Source organism: Balaenoptera borealis (assembly GCF_965194805.1).
Source record: "Balaenoptera borealis genome assembly, chromosome: 8".
Classification (NCBI taxonomy): Eukaryota; Metazoa; Chordata; class Mammalia; order Artiodactyla; family Balaenopteridae; genus Balaenoptera; species Balaenoptera borealis.
Genome location: NC_138865.1, coordinates 89,952,177 through 89,969,501, shown reverse-complemented (window position 1 = coordinate 89,969,501; position 17,325 = coordinate 89,952,177). Strand labels below are relative to the sequence as shown.

At 36.8% G+C, this 17,325-nt stretch overlaps 1 protein-coding gene across 5 annotated transcripts in view; it reads right to left on the bottom strand.

Moving 5' to 3' along the window:
• TGFBR1 (transforming growth factor beta receptor 1) overlaps window positions 1-17,325 on the bottom strand; it is a 68,037-nt gene that overhangs the window by 7,705 nt on the left and 43,007 nt on the right. For 3 of the 5 annotated variants that reach the window (XM_082404049.1, XM_082404050.1, XM_082404053.1), the window contains exons 4-7: window positions 16,544-16,774; window positions 12,340-12,507; window positions 10,392-10,548; window positions 586-710 (exon numbers count right to left, since the gene is read on the bottom strand). In XM_082404049.1, coding sequence (XP_082260175.1) covers window positions 586-710; window positions 10,392-10,548; window positions 12,340-12,507; window positions 16,544-16,774 — 681 coding nt within the window. The remainder of the gene's footprint in view (window positions 1-585; window positions 711-10,391; window positions 10,549-12,339; window positions 12,508-16,543; window positions 16,775-17,325) is intronic. The other 2 variants (XM_082404051.1, XM_082404052.1) reach the window with 1 other exon arrangement.

Below are 17,325 nucleotides of genomic sequence, written 5' to 3'. Positions count from 1 at the left end.
GTCCCTTCCTCTACTTGCGTCTGTCAATAACCTGTCCTATTTGCTACTCCACCCCTCACTGCCTCAAAAACCTGAGGCACTAGTCTCAGGTGAGCCTGGTCCTCAAGGATAAGAGACTATTTCTCAAGTAAACATTGAAAGTGCTCAGTCTAACACAAACTTACTTTAAAAAAGTAATGCAGCGCAGTATATGTATTCTGTATATGTAATTTCCAGCTCTCAATATTGAGAAAACCACAATCTCAGGGGGAAAAAATCAGTCTGGCTCAGGTACATGCTAGAAATAGCTTCCTGGGTGGCCTCTCAAGTAGTCATCCATTCTAAATATCTATATTCCAAGATAACAAGGGGTTGGTTTCTGTTGCTTCCCAAAATTCAAGTGGAAATAGAAAAAGACTACACTGGAATAAAGCTGTGTATAAGGATAAAACTATACACTAGGATAAAGCATGTCATGTCATTTATCTCTTTCATTTTTTCTGGCACTCTCAGTGATCACCAGGTAAACAATTTCATTCAATAAAAAAGGCAATTCTTGAACAACTTGTTCATAACAAAATGTTGGGGGAGGGGAGAGAGATTTACCACCAATGGAACATCGTCGAGCTATTTCCCAGAATACTAGTCCCATTGCATAGATGTCAGCACGTTTGAAGGATTCAAAGTGTTTCATATTTATGGAATCATCTAGAACTTCAGGGGCCATGTACCTAAAAAAGAAGTCAGCATTTTATTTTATGTAATAGTGATATTACTTTTAAACTGTTTCATAAACTGTTTTTACTCCTGGGCAGGGATGTGGGGGGAGGGTCAATATTAATTTTGACCTTTTCCCCCTTTCACTATGCTTCTGCTGTTTTTTAAATTAAAAAAAAATTTTTTTAATTGAAGTATAGTTGATTTACAATATTGTGTTAATCACTTTGCTATACAGCAGAAATTCAGTTATGCATATATATATATATATACACATTCTTATTTAGATATTCTTTCCCATTATGGCTTATCATAGGATACTGCATATAGTTCTCCGTTCTATACAGTGGGACGTTGTTGTTTATCCATTCCACATACAATAGCTTACACCTGCTCACCCCAACCTCCCACTCCATCCTTCTCCCAACCCCCTCCCCCTTGGCAACCACAGGTCTGTTCTCTTTGTCCCTGAATCTGTTTCTGTTTTGTAGACAGGATTATTTGTGTCATATTTTAGATTCCACATATAAGTGATATCATATGGTATTTGTCTTTCTCTTTCTGACTTGCTTCACTTAGTATGATAATCTCTAATTGCATCCATGTTGCTGCAAATGGCATTATTTTGTTCTTTTTCATGGCTGAGCAGTATTCCATTGTATCTATGTACCACATCTTCATTATCCATTCATCTGTCGATGGCCATTTAGGTTGTTTCCATGTTTTGGCTATTGTAAATAGTGCTGGTATGAACACAGGGGTGCATGTATCTTTTTGGATTACAGTTTTTTCTGGACATATGCCCAGCAGTGGGATTGCTGGGTCATATGATAATTGTTTTTAGTTTTCTCCATACTGTTCTCCATAGTGGCTGTATCAACTTACATTATTCCCACCAACAGTGGAGGGTTCTGTTTTCTCCACATCCTCTCCAGCATTTTTTATTTGTAGAGTTTTTAATGATGGCCATTCTGACCAGTGTGAGGTAGTACCTCACTGTAGTTTTGATTTGCATTTCTCTAATAATTAGTGGAAATTGAGCATCTTTTCATGTGCCTATTGGCCATTTGTATTTCCTCCCTGGAGAAATGCCCATTTAGGTCTTCTGCCCATTTTTTGATTGGGTTGTTTTGTTGTTGTTGTTGAGTTGTATGAGCTGTTTGTATATTTTGGAAATTAAGCCCTTCTCAGTCGCATCGTTTGCAAATATTTTCTCCCATTCTGTAGCTTGTCTTTTCTTTAATGGTTCCTTTCCTGTGCAAAAGCTTGGAAGTTTGACTAGGTCCCATTTGTTTGTTTTTATTTCTACTGCCTAGGAAGACTGACCTAAAAAACACTGGTGTGATTTATGTCAGAGAGTGTTTTGCCTGTGTTCTCCTCCAGGAGTTTTTGGTGTCATGTCTTATGTTTAAGTCTTCAAGCCACTTTGAGTTTATTTTTGTGTATGGCGAGAGGGTGTGTTCTAACTTCATCGATTTACATGCAGCTGTCCAACTTTTCCAACACCACTTGCTGAAGGAGAGTCTTTTTCCCATTGTATATTATTGTCTCCTTTGTTTAAGATTAATTGACTGTAGTGGTGTGGGTTTATCTGTGGGCTCTCTATTCTGTTCCATTGATCCATATGTCTGTTTTTGTGCCAATACCATGCTGTTTTGATTACTGTAGCTTTGTAGTATTGTCTGAAGTCTGGGAGGGTTATGCTTCCTGCTTTGTTCTTTTTTCTTCAGGATTGCTTTGACAATTCTGGGTCTTTTATGGTTCCATATAAATTTTAGGATTATTCTAGTTCTGTGAAAAACGTCATGAGTAATTTGGTAGGGACTGCATTAAATCTGTAGGTTGCTTTGGGTAGTATGGCCATTTTAACAATATTCTTCCAATCCAAGTGCATGGGATAGCTTTCCATTTCTTTGAATCATCTTCAGTTTCCTTTATTAATGTTTTAGAGTTCTCAAGTCTTTCACCTCCTTGGGCAGGTTTATCCCTAAGTATTTTATTTTTGAGGGTGCAATTTTGAAAGGTATTGGTTTTTTTTTTTTAACATTCCCTTCCTGATGTTTCATTGTTAGTGTAAAGAAATGCAACCAGTTTCTGTACGTTAATCTTGTATCCTGCTACCTTGCTGAATTCATTTATCAGTTCTAGTAATCTCTGTGTGGAGTCTTTAGGGTTTTCTATATATAGAATCATGTTATCTGCATATAATGACAACTTTACCTCTTCCCTTCCAATTTGGATACCTTTTATTTCTTTTTCTTGTCTGATTGCTGTGGCTAGGACTACCAATACCATGTTGAATAGAAGAGGTGAGAGTGGACATCCTTGTCTTGTTCCAGATTTTAGTGGGAAGGCTTTTAGCTTTTCACCACTGAGTATTATATTGGCTGTGGGTTTGTCATAAATAGCTTTTGTTATGTTGAGATATGTTCCCTCTGTACCTACATTGGTAAGAGTTTTTTTTATCATGAATGGAATTTTGTCAAATGCTTTTTCTGCATCTATTGAGACAATCATGCAGTTTTTGTCTTTTCTTTTGTTCATGTGGTGTATCACGTTGATTTGTGAATGTTGAACCATCCTTGTGAACTTGCAATGAATCCCACTTGGTCATGGTGTATGATCTTTTTTGTGTGTTTTTGGATTCAGTTTGCTAATATTTTGTTGAGAAATTTTGCATCTATATTCATCAATGATATTGGCCTGTAATTTTCTTTTTTGCTGGTGTATTTGTCTGGTTTTGGTATCAGGGTGATGGTGGCTTCATAGAATGTCTTTGGGAGTGTTCTCTCCTCTTCAATTTTTGGAAGAGTCAGAAGGATCGATGTAAGTTCTTCTTTGTATGGTAGAATTCACCTGTGGAGCCATTTGGTCCTGGACTTTTGTTTGTAGGGAGTTTTTATTTTTTATTTTTATTTTTTTTAGAAATTCACGTTCTTTTATTTATTTATTTATTTATTTAGGACTGTGTTGAGTCTTCGTTTCTGTGTGAGGGCTTTCTCTAGTTGCGGCAAGTGGGGACCACTCTTCATCGCGGTGCGTGGGCCTCTCACCATCGCGGCCTCTCTTGTTGCGGAGCACAGGCTCCAGACGCGCAGGCTCAGTAATTGTGGCTCACGGGCCCAGTTGCTCCGTGGCATGTGGGATCTTCCCAGACCAGGGCTCGAACCCGTGTCCCCTGCATTGGCAGGCAGATTCTCAACCACTGCGCCACCAGGGAAGCCCTGTAGGGAGTTTTTAAATTACAGATTGTTTCACCTCTAATGATCAGTCTGTTCAAATTATCTATTTTATTGGAATGTAACTGCTTTATAATGTTGTTAGTTTCTGCTCTACAACAAAGTGAATCAGCTGTATGTATCTATTTCTTTTGGACTCAATTTTGGTGGGCTGTATGTTTCTAGAAACTTGTCCATTTCTTCTAGGTTGTCAAATTTGTTGGCATATAATTGTTCACAGTATTCCCTTATGGTTTTTTTTTATTTCTGCAGTATCAGTTGTTATGTCTCCTTTTTCATTTACTTTATTTGCATTCTCTCTCTTTTCTTCTTGGTGAGCCTGGCCAGAGGTTTGTCAATTTTGATTATCCTTTCAAAGAACCAGCTCTTGGCTGTATTGATTTTTTTCTATTTTTTAAAAAATCTCTATTTTATTTAAAATCTCTTATTTTATTTTTTCCTCTGATCTTTATTACTTCCTTCCTTCTGCTGACTCAGGTTTTGTTTGTTCTCCTTTTTTCTAATTCTTTTAAGTAGTAGGTTAGGATGTTTGAGATTTTTCTTGTTTTTTGAGCAAGGTCTGTGTTGCTACGAACTTCTAAGAACTGCTTTTGCTGCATCCCATAGATTTTGTATGGTTGTGTTTTCATTGTCATCTGTCTCAAGGTATTTTTTTAAATATTTATTTTATTTATTCATTTTATTTATTTTGGCTGCGCTGGGTCTTAGCTGTGGCACGCAGCATCTTTAGTTGTGGCATGCAGACTTCTTAGTTGTGGCATGCGGACTTCTTAGTTGTGGCATGCGGACTTCTTAGTTGTGGCATGCGGACTTAGTTGCGGCTTGCGGACTTCTTAGTTACAGCATGCAGACTTCTTAGTTGCAGCATGCATGTGGGATCTAGTTTCCTGGCCAGGGATTGAATCCAGACCCCCTGCATTGGGAGTGCGGCGCCTTACCCATTGGACCACCAGGTAAGTCCCTCAAGGTATTTTTTAATTTCCTCTCTGATTTCATCATTGACCCATTGGTTTTTTAGTAGCATGCTGTTGAGTCTCCATGTAATCTTTTATTTTTTCTCATTTCTTTTCTGTGGTTGATTTCTAGTTTCATGCCATTGTGGTCAGAAAAGATGTTTGAGATAATTTCTATACTCTTAAATTTGTTGAGGCTTGTTTTATGCCCTAGTAATGTGGTCAATCCTAGAGAATGTTCCATGTGCACTTGAAAAGAATGTTTATTCTGGGTTTTTTTTTTTTTTTTTAATGTAATGTCCTGAAAATGTCAATTAAGCCTAACTGTTCTATTGTGTCATTTAGGAACTCTGTTGCCTTACTGATTTTCTGTCTAGAAGATATGTCCATTGATGTGAATGGGTTGTTAAAGTCTCCTACTATTACTGTATTCCCATCAATTTCTCCCTTTATGTCTGTTAGTATTTGTTTTATGTATTTAGGTACTCCTATATTATTAGGTGCATATATGTTGACAAGTATAAAATCCTCTTCCTGTATTGATCCTTTTATCATTATATAGTGTCCTTCTTTCTTTATGGCCTTTGTTTGAAAGTCTATTTTGTCTGAGTATTGCAACCTCCCCTTTCTTTTCATTTCCATTTGCATGAAATCTTTTTCCATCCCCTCACTTTCAATCTGTGTGTGTCCTTTGCCCTAAAGTGGGTCTCTTGTAGGCAGCATATTGTAGGCTCTTGTTTTTTTCTATCAAATCTGCCACTCTGTCTTTTTTTCTATTTAAAAAAATTTATTTTATTCAAGTATTGTTGTAATTTCTACTGTACAGCAAAGTGATTCAGATATACATACATACATATATATATATATATTCCTTTTCATATTCTTTTCCATTATGGTTTACCACAGGATATTGAGAGATCTCTTTTTTTGAGAGAGAGTATATTTTTATTCTTATTTTTTAATTTAATTTTTTATTTTATACTTGGGTATAGTTGATTTACAATGTTGTGTTAGTTTCAGGTGTACAGCAAAGTGGTTCAGTTAATATATATACATATATCCATTCTTTTTAAGATTCTTTACCCATATAGGTTATCACAGAGTACTGACTAGAGTTCGTTGTGCTACACAGTAGGTTCTTATTGATTATCTGTTTTATATATAGTATTGTGTATATGTTAATCCCAACCTCCTGACTTATCACTACCCCCCTACCTTTCCCCTTTGGTAACCATAAATTTGTTTTCTAAGTCTGTGAGTCTGTTTCTACTTTGTAAATAAGTTCATTTGTATCATTTTTTAAATTGCACATGTAAGTGATACCATATGATATTTGTCTTTTTCTGACTTACTTCACTTAGTATGATAATCTCTAGGTCCATCCATGTTGCTGCAAGTGGCATTATTTCATTCTTTTTAATGGCTGAGTAATGGTCCATTGTGTGTGTGTGTGTGTGTGTGTGTGTGTGTGTGTGTGTATATACATATATGTGTGTGTGTGTATACACACACACACCCCCCACATCTTCTTTACCCATTCTTCTGTCAGTGGACATTTAGACTGCTTCCATGTCTTGGCTATTTTAAATAGTGCTGCAATGAACATTGGGATGCATGTATCTTTTTGAATCATGGTTTTCTCGGATATATGCCCAGGAGTGAGATTGCTGGATCATATAGTAGTTCTATTTTTAGTTTTTTAGGGAACCTCCATACTGTTCTCCATGGTGGTTGTACCAATTTACATTCCCACCAACAGTGTAGGAGGGTTCCCTTTTCTCCACATCCTCTCCAGCATTTATGGTTCGTAGATTTTTTTGATGATGGCCATTCTGACTGGTGTGAGGTGATACCTCATTGTAGTTTTGATTTGCTTTTCTCTAATAATTAGCTGAGCATATTTTCATTTGCCTCTTGGCCATCTGTATGTCTTCTCTGGAGAAATATCACTTTAGGTCTTCTGCCCATTTTTTGATCGGGTTGCTTCTTTTTTTGATAGTGAGCCATATGAGCTGTTGGTAAATTTTAGAGACTAAGCCCTTGTCCATTGCATAGTTTGCAAATATTTTCTCCCATTCTGTGGTTGTTTTTTCATTTTGTTTATGGTTTCCTTTGCTGTGCAGAAGCTTACCACTCTGTGTCTTTTGATTGGAGCATTTAGTCCATTGGCATTTAAGTAGCTATTGATAGATATGTTATTTATTGCCATTCTGACCTTGTTTTCCCATTGATTTTATATTTCTTCTTTGTCCTTTTCTATTATTTTTCCTTTTGTGGTTTGATGATTTTCTCTTGTATTACACTTATGTTCTCTTCTTTTTTGTTTTTGTCAATCTACTGTGATTATGTTTTTGATTTGTGGTTACTCTGTTTCTCAAATATGTTAACCCCGTCCTATATCTACTTGCCTTAGACTGGTAGTCATACAGGCTCAAACACATCTAGGAAATGAAAAAAAAAAATCTACATTTTCTTACCCTCCTTCCCCACAGTTTATGATTTTGATGTCCTCTTTTACATCTTCATGTTCATCCTTTTGCTGTTCATTGTGGTTATCTTCACTTTCACAGAATTTTTTTTTTTTTAATCTGTGTGTGTACTGGCTTATTTAGGTAATTTGCTTTCCAATTGTGATTTTCTCTTCCCTATAGACTGTTACTCCTTTTCTATTTAGAGAAGACCTTTCAATATTTCCTTTAGGATAGCTTTAGTATTGCTGTATTCTTTTAGTTTTTTGCTTGTCTGAGAAATTTTTTCTCTCTCCTTCTACTCTCAATGATAATCTTGCTGGGTAGAGTATCCTAGGTTGCAGATTTTTCCCTTTCAAGACTTTGAATATATCTTGCCACTCCCTTCTGGCCTGCAACATTTCTGTAGAGAAATCAGCTGATAACTTTACGGGGGATCCCTTGTAATTAACTCTTTTTCTCTTGCTTCCTTTAGAATCCTCTCTTTAACTTTTGCCATTTTTATTATAATAGGTTGTTATGTAGATCTGTTTGGGTTCACCTTGTTTGGGACCCTCTGTGCTTCCTGTACCTGGATATCTGTTTCCTTCCTTAGGTTTGGGAGGTTTTCAGTCATAATTTCTTCAAATACATTTTCGATCCCCTTTTCTCTTTCTTCCCCTTCTGGAATCCCTATTATGCGTAGATTGGCATGCTTATATTATCCCATAGGTCTCTTTTTTTCATTTGTCTGCCATCCTGATTGGGTGATTTCCGTATTCTATCTTCCAGGTCACTTACTCGTTCTTCTCAATTATTTATTCTGCTATTCATTGCCTTTACTTCAGTTTTTGTCTCAGCAAGTGAGTTTTCTAAGTTTTTCTTGATTCCTCTTTATGGTTTCTAGTTCCTTTTTATAGTACTCTGCATTTCTGTTGATAGCCTTTCTTAGTTCCTTCAGTATTTTCACTATTTCCTTTTTGAAATCAGTGTCCCCTAGACCAAAGAGGTCTGTTTCATTGTTTGTTCTTTCAGGGGAATTCTAATGGTCTTTTAACTGGGAGTGGTTCCTCTGCTTCTTCACTTTACTTGTATTTCTCTTATTCTGTGAGTTTAGGAGAAAGTTATCTATGGTGGTCTTGGAAGACTGTTTATATGTGGGGGTGTCCCTGTGTACCTGTGTGGGTTTAATACTTTTGGTGCAAGGGCTGTTTTTAGTATGGATGCCTGTCACCTCTTTCCTCAGCATGTGCTGGCAGTTATCCCCTTGATAGAGGGTGTGCAGATGCAGTGGCCGATGCCTGGTCCTGGGGTTCTTGGTGGTGGTAGCAGCTCACGTGTGCCCCCAGAGCACATGAGGGGAGCAGAGGCAGCTCACAATCGCTCCTGGAGCCTGGGGGGGTGTGGGGGGTGGGCGTGTATCATGACTGTTCCAGGAGTTTGTGTAGGCTGTGTCCTGCTGCCTGAGAGCTCATGCCAGGAAAAAGGCTGTAATGGCAGGTCCCAACCCTCCCCTCGTGCACTGCCCACACAATGGCACCTGGCCTCTAAGGCAGCCCAGGCTTCCTCTGTGTATAACCTCAGGTGCAGTCAGTTGCACCAGCCTCCAGCCCCTTCAGACTGTTTCTACACAGCCCACCCCTGTCCTCTCCCTGCGTCTGATCTCTGAAGCTCAAGCTTCCACACATAACTGAGATCATATTAGACTCGAGAAAAATATTAAATATCCCAACTGGTTTGCAAATTAATGATGTCAACCAAATCCCATGAAAAGCTGAAACAGCAATTTTATGCTATCTGCCTTATGATCTAAGTTTCCAATGACCCACACGTAATAACTGACTATCCTAGGTGTCCTAATGTACACCACCTACTTGGCTATGTACTATGTACTATATTTTAATCTAGAAGTCTTCTCACTAATACAGGATAAAAGGAAAGACAAAGACATACTCCAAGGAACAAAATAATAGATAAAAATGAATGCCAGTTCTCCTATTGATACCACTTTGCACAGTTCTGAGGTTTCAAAAATCCTAGGACTCACAAAGACCTGCAGCAACCACTGCCTGGAACACTGAGTCAAGAGATCTGAGAGTCCCTGATGAATCCATAAATCACAAATACGACTGAGATAGAATGAAGTTTGGCTCTATTCAAGTCCAAGGTAGCAGTTTGAAGATATGCGGTGGCAAATGCTGTGATACACAGAGCAAAGCCTTTTGGGTCAGAAAGGCCCAGGTTCAAATCTCAGCTCTTCAGCTTACCATCCATGAGGTTGGTTGGCCACATTACTTAACCTCCACAAGGCGGTTTCCTCATCTCTGAATTGAGGGTAGTGATACCTACCCTAATTAGGTCCTTTGAGTACTCATAGACTCAACAAATATTTATTGAGGACTTACTATGTATTAGGCACTGTGATGGATGCTGGGAATACAAGGCTGCTCTCAAGCAGCTTATGATCCAATGGAATATACAGACAAATAAATGGACAGTTATAATGTGCTAAGTGCCTCAATGGTCCAAGTTTAGCATGCAGTGAGGGCCCTTGCCAAGGACACCTAACAAACAGTCCAGAAAAGGATTTCTATGAGAAAGGAAGACTAAGTACAAGTTAGGGAAATAAAAGCAGAAAGTATGCTCTAGGATACAGCACATGGGAAAGTTTGAAGAGAGAAAGTCATGTTTTCAGGAAATAAAAATATGAAAACAGTTGGGCTAACTACAGCACAACATTTGAAGAGAGCAATAAATGATATACATACAAGACCCATTAAAATGATTGGCACATAGTAGGTACCCCATAAACATTAGCTACTATTATGATAACTAACATAACGGTAATATTTTCTGGAAAGGCCACCTTTCATCAGCAGTTACCTTTTTAAGTCAGGTAACCTTGGTTTCAGAGCAGGCAAGACCATGAGATCTTCTACCTGTGAGCAATCTAATAAAGTACAAGGTCGAGTTTCAGAAAAGATAGGTATCTAGAAATGAGAAGGAAAAGAAGTCAATTTCAGAACATATTAATCACTGTGTAGCCATAAATATACCTTTTTGTTCCCACTCTGTGGTTTGGAGCAATATCAATTGTATCTGTGGCCGAATCATGTCTTACTGCCAGTCCCAAGTCTGCAATACAGCAAGTTCCATTCTTCTTTACCAAGATATTCTTTGATTTCAAATCCCTATGAGCAATGGCTGGTTTTCCTAAAGAAAGAAAAAAATTAAACATGGTTGCTTAAATGGTAATACCAATCACAAATCTCACCTTTAGGTTCAAAAGCTTCTCTTCCCATCCCAGTGTTGAAGCATTTCAGCCCCCATCACCGCAATACCTAGGCCATTACTAAACCACCTTAAGTGAATCATTACACAAAAAGTTGCTGAAATTACATTTCTTCAAAGAAAATAGATGATGCTCAAAAAATATAAGTCTAATACTCAAAGACTGGGGGGTTAAAGATACTAGTTTGTTGATACCCTATGAATTTTTTACAGGAATCCTAGTCACTGATACTCGAATTCAAGAACCAAGAATCTCAATCACTTCCTTTGTCTATCAACTGGAATATACTTATTAAATGTATAATACCTTAATACTAACCACTAGAAAAAGTTGTACTATGCAGGGACTATGTATTTTAATCTAGAAGTCTTCTCACTAAAACAGGAAAAAAAATAAAATTTTAAAAATAATTTAAATTTAAAAATAATAATTACAATGTGGAAAACTTGGAACCCTCAGAGACTGCTGATGGAAATGTAAAATAGTACAGGCATTTGGAAAAAAAAGTCTGGCAGTTTCACAAATCTTTAGATCCAGTAATTCCACTCCCAGGTATATATCCAAGAGAACTGGAAACATGTCCACACAAAAACTTGTACAACGATGTTCATAGCAGCATTATTCATAACAGCTCAAAGTGGAAACAACCCAAATGTCCATCACTGATGAATGGATACCCAAAATGTGGTATATCCATACAATGAAATATTCCTCAGCCATAAAAAATGAAATATTACTCAGCCATAAAAAAGAATGAATTTCTGATAAATGCTGCAGCATGGATGAACCTTGAAAATACACTAAGAGAAAGAAACCAGTCACAAAAGATCACATATTGTATGATTCCATTTATATGCTATGTCCAGAATAAGCAAATCTATAGAGATGGAAAGTATATTAGAGGTTGCCTAAGGCTAAAGAGTTTGGGGGGAAATGGGGAATGACTGCTAAGAACTACAGGGTTCTTTTAAGATGATGAAAATGTTCTAAAACTGATTGTGGTGACAGCTGTACAACTCTGTGAATATACTAAAAACCACTGAATTGTATACCAAATGGGTAAATTATAACTCAATAAAGCTATTATAATCAACAATAATAAAATTTACAAAGATGGGGCTGGCTGAGATAGTAAAACAGCATGTGTGTTGTGTGTTGTAAAGTTGGGAGTGGGGGAGTCATCAGGTAGCAAGTGGATAATCATTAGAGCAGAGAATATATTGGCATCTGATATCTTATATGGCACAAAAATCAAAGCATAAAAATTTCATAACTAAAACTTAGTATTCAATTTTTCAACTGTAAAACTGTCTCATGCAGTCTCCTTATATTAGGGTCAAATATAATTATTAGGTAGCCAGATAACATTTATGTAGCATGTTGATGTTTACAAAGCTTTTTCACATTTCATATGGTACTGCACATAAACTAAATTCCAAAATCAAGATCCTCAAAAATCACAAGAAAGACTAAACGCTACTACTTTTAAGAACTTACAAAAATATCAGTATTGTTACAATGATTGGAGAATCTCTGAACAAATTCCCAGATTCATAACTCCACCTTAGATTTTCAACAGAAAGGTAAAATATTCTCATCTAAAAACTCATTTAAATATCTCCAATTAAGCTGACTTCTTGCAAAAATTTTCTGAACAGACATTAGATCCATGGGAATTTAAAGCTTAAAATAACAGGATTGCTTTGAGTTACCTTGGGTACCAACTATCTCCATGTGAAGATGGGCAAGTCCACTTGCTGTGGACAGAGCGAGTTTTATCATTCCTTCCACAGTAACTGTGTATCTGTTCAAGTAATCAAAAAGGGATCCATGCTCATGATAATCTGACACCAACCAGAGCTGAGTCCATGTACCATTGTCTGCCAAGTAGAATAACAATATTTCAGATGGGCTATAGAACATTTATGATTTATTCAAAAGTTATCACTTCTTACTCTCAATCCTGAATCACACAACTGCAATATGTTGGTACCTTAAATTTGTATATATTTCTTTCATATTTTCTTGTATTTCAGTTTTCTTATACTTTCATGTATGTATCCTTTAGATCCTTAAAGTAAGCCCCTTAATCTTGAGATAAGGCAAGGATAACTAATCCTATTCAAGAGAGAAGGAATCATAGTTCAAAAATGGTGATGTTGAGTCCACACAGATGGTAGCAGGGCTGGGATAATGCTTCGAGGAATGCCTGGTTCAAGTTAGGTGCTCAACGATTGTTTCTGGAAGGGGGGAGGGAAACAAGGGAGGAGGGAGGGAAGAAGATGAGAAGTACCTGGAACCTAGTGTGGCTATAGTGGGAATGGAATATTATTGGACAAACTGAAAGGGAGCTTAAATGAGAAATGCAAGCTTTAATGACAAACAGACTGTGTATACCGTTCACAAAGAAGCCAGAAAAGATTACAATTCCAAGGTTTCCAGATTAGAAAAATATAAAAATAGTGGTATCACTGACACATGGGGAAGCTGAGACAGGAGCTAAAAATGTCACGAGGAGAAAAGGCTAGGACTGAATCCAGTTTTACACAAGGTGATTTTGAACCTCAACAACTAGGAATATGTGTTCTTCCAAAAGTTCCTTTGTAAGCCAGGACATGAATTGGAAATGTAAGTTCCCATGAGAATCATGGTAAAGGTTCTGGCTGGGCTTCTAGGCTAGGCTGGTCCACAAAAGCCAATTTAACCTAGGAGTAGCTGGAAAATCATATATTTCACAAAATCATGAAAGCAAAAAAAGTATTACAACAATACTAGGAGGCAGGACAATTCAGTAAAAGATGCACACTTGGAGTCATTCTGACCTGGGTTGGAATCAGGGCCTGGCTGTCACTGACTACATGACCTCAGACAAGTTTCTTAACCAATGAGCCTTTGTTCCTTCTTTTACACAACAAGAATACCTTACTTTGCGAGACTACTAAGAAGATTTTAAAAATAGGATAATAGATTTTTAAAAAGCATTTAGTACAATGCATGGCACATAAGAACTTCCCCATGGTTGTAAAACAAAAGAAAAAACTCAGATTGACATAAAATAATTTCTATATTTTGAAGGTTGTTAATTGAAAGAAAGCAATTCTGATTAGAAAAGATTAAGGAATGAAATGTTTTCAGAAGATTCTGGAGGAGATTTCTGGGTATTTTCGAAAGGATTTAGATATTCATGATACTAGTTCTTTATCAACTTGTTTCTTCATAAACTTTGTAAACTGATTCTGTTCAAACTTATACCTTTCCTTGATACAGGTACATCACTAGCTTTATCTGCATGCTTATTAACCATACCTGAATTCTGAAAGGCTCACAAATACAAGAAATAAATAGGAACACAGCAAGATGGAAGAATGGGAGGTTTTCTGAGGTAACTGACAAGACAGGTGGAAGGAAGAAGGACATATTAGAGGCTATGCCCACATAAAGGGTTGTCTAAGGTGGAATTAACTAAATCAGTATGAGAAAGATAACGAAAACGGAAATAGGGGGTGGAGGGGCTAGGTTCTAGGCAAAGTCCATTAACCCCTGACAAAGAAGAAAGGAGGTGTAGGGAAGAGCCAGCAGGGTTGCCAGTTCCCATGGTAACCTCCAGATGACAGTACCAGCTTGGCTGCTGCCTGAGCGAAAGGGAAGAGTTCAGGGCACAGCAGCAGGAACATTTTGTGTCGGTTAGTGTGTTTACAACTTGGAACAAGCCTAAAACATGCTGGGCCTGGGTAAGGGTTGAACCTCAAAATGCAGATTTGAAAGTCACCACTACCTACCATTGAGTTTGAAAGCAAAAATGTGGGTAAGTTCTTTGAGGGAGAAATTACTATTTGTAGAATTAGAGCCTTCATATGTATTAAGAAAACAAAAACACCTATTAAGAAATAAGAAAGTCCAGAGTCACAGAATACAAAGGTTGTTTTAAGGGTTGAGGGAGAAGCTAAATTGGTGTCGAAGACAGAAGAAAGTGAAAACTAAGGACTTGGTCAGACTATGATCACTGCTTTTGTTTATTTGTTTTGTTTTTAAATTAAGTAATACTGAATTGGTAGTATCTATTGATAATCCCTGCTTAGATCCATCACTGCCCCTAAGTCACAAAAAGCAGATAATCACACACACCTCCTCATTTGATGCAATAGAAAGAATATGTAGAAAGTATATAATATTTTCAGGAAACCAATAAAATAATCAGATTCAGTCTCTAATTTTAACTACCAGTTTTCAAATTATACAAGGAGCAAGTTCAGAGATACTATAAGAATTCAATTAGCAAATCTAGAATATGATAAGCCCTATAGGACAAACAATCCAGTGTCTTCAACTGCAAGAAGAAAAAAAAAGACAAAGGGGAACCCTAGTGATTTTAAGGGATTTGAGATAAATATCAACCCAATGCAATGGATCCTAAAGTGAATAACCAATTGTTAAAAAAAAAAAAAAAGGGGGGGGGAGACCACTGCAGAAATGTGAAACTGACTAGATATTTGATGGCATTTTTAAAATTGACAATGGTAGTATGGTTATGTTTCACAAAAAAAGATTCCCCATAATCTAAAGATGATACAAACTGAGATATTTATGGATGAAAAGATATGCTATCTGGGATTAGCTTCAAATAATTCAGAGGGGGCAGAGTAGGTGGAATCAGAGCTCAAATATGGTTGGTAGTGAGCTGATAATTGTTGAAGCTGGGCGATGGGGGTTCATTATACTATTCTCTACTTTTCTATATACTGGAAATTTTCTATAAATGTTTAAAAAAACAAGTAATAAATGTTTGTTGTAAATAAATTTGAAAATACAGAGAAGCAAAAAGAAAAATCAAAATCACCCATGAACACAAACTGAGATTAAACATTGTTAATATTTCAAAGAAATAAATATTGTTGAAGAAAATGGGAAGGGAGAGAAGTAAAAAGATGACTATGGTTATGGCCTTTAAAAAAGATAATGATAGCATTTTTTTTAAAAAAATAGGAAAGGTGGGAAATACATTTGATTCAGGGTGGGTGTGATGAGAGTCGAGTTGTAATACTGGGTTGGCCAAAAAGTTCGTTTGGGTTTTTCTGTAACATCTCACGCAAAATCCCAAATGAACTTTTTGGCCAACCCAATACAAGCCTCTGACAAAAGCTATAAAGGTAGGATTGTGGGCACTACTATAATAACTGAAGCCAGGAAAGTAAATGAAGTGCAGTCTGAAATCACTTTTCACAGTCACCTCTCATGCTGACTGTCTACTGACATGGCTTCCTCACTTGCTTCAGCATCTGATCTGCCCCCAGGCCTCAAGCACCTGTGTACCACAGGCAAGAAAAGGTCCACATGGTTACTAAGGGCAAGGTGGTTTTGGAGAAACCATTTCTCTATTTAAGTGAGTTTACTTAAAAGATTAATCTATTTAGCCCTTAGCAATTTAAACACAGAATACACTGAGAAGTTATTCTTACTCTCCCTATACATAAGGTCATTAGGAAATATTAGAATGCCCTAATGGTCAGGAAGAGATTAAAAGGAAACATATCTGAGCTCTAGCCTATCATCCCAAAACTCTGGGCAACCAGAGTTTATAAATTTTTTTTCTACGTTATGACTATCCTCAGTAACTAACTCCCCAGAACCAAACCAAACCAAAAGCATGTAACCTTTTTTTTTTTTTTCTTTTTTAAAATAGCTCTTTACATTTTATAAAGCAATTTAGAGGTTTAGGAACATGTTGTCAAAAGTCAAGAAAATCCTTAAGAAGTTCCTGTTTCTAAAGGCTTCTAATATATTCTATTTTACTTAATGGGTCTAATTTATATGGCAAACATCCATTTCTCATCAAATATGACAATGTTTAATAGTCTTATTTGTGGAAAGGATTAAATATATTTTGTTACACTCAAAGGAGAAGCAAATGTTACTGACCTTTATTGTCTGCTGCTATAAATCCCAAGATGTTTTCATGACGTAACATGACGGTCTGATAAATCTCTGCCTCACGGAACCATGAACGTTCTTCTCTAGAGGAGAATATTTTAACAGCAACTTCTTCTCCTCTCCATTTTCCTCGCCAAACTTCTCCAAAACGACCTTTGCCAATACTTTCTTGTAACACAATAGTTCTCGCAATTGTCCTCTGAACAAGCAATGGTAAACCTAAAGATAAAAAGAAATAGTATTCGACACAAACAATCAATATCGGTACCTGTTTCTAACACCACGATAGGCCTTAAAAGAGTGACTCAGAAAGGTTTAACTCCTTAAAGGAACTTACAATCTCACTGAGGAAAGATAGAGTAAATTTTCAAAAACAATAATTCATGATAAAAGGAAAATAATAAATAAAATAAAAGAATCCAGAAACTCCTGCCTAGAGAGTCAAGGTAGGCTTTAAAAGATAAGCTGGATTTAGACTGTCCTTTACAGAAGGGATAGGACCAAAGAAGAAGACAAGGAGGTAAGGTGTTTAGGTAGGAGGAATATGCAAGCAAAAGTAGAAGAAACAAATGGCTGATACATGTTTAGGGAACCAGCTTAGATAGATAAGCAGAAAAAGGATGTATGTAGTAAAACAGTAGAAGAGAAGAGAAGAGAAGCTGCACCAGAATGTGAAGAGTACTGAATGCCTGGCTCAAGATGACCAATGAGAGCTGTGGGTGAAAGAGGAACTAGTAAACATTTCCATTCATTTCATGAAAGGAAAGAAA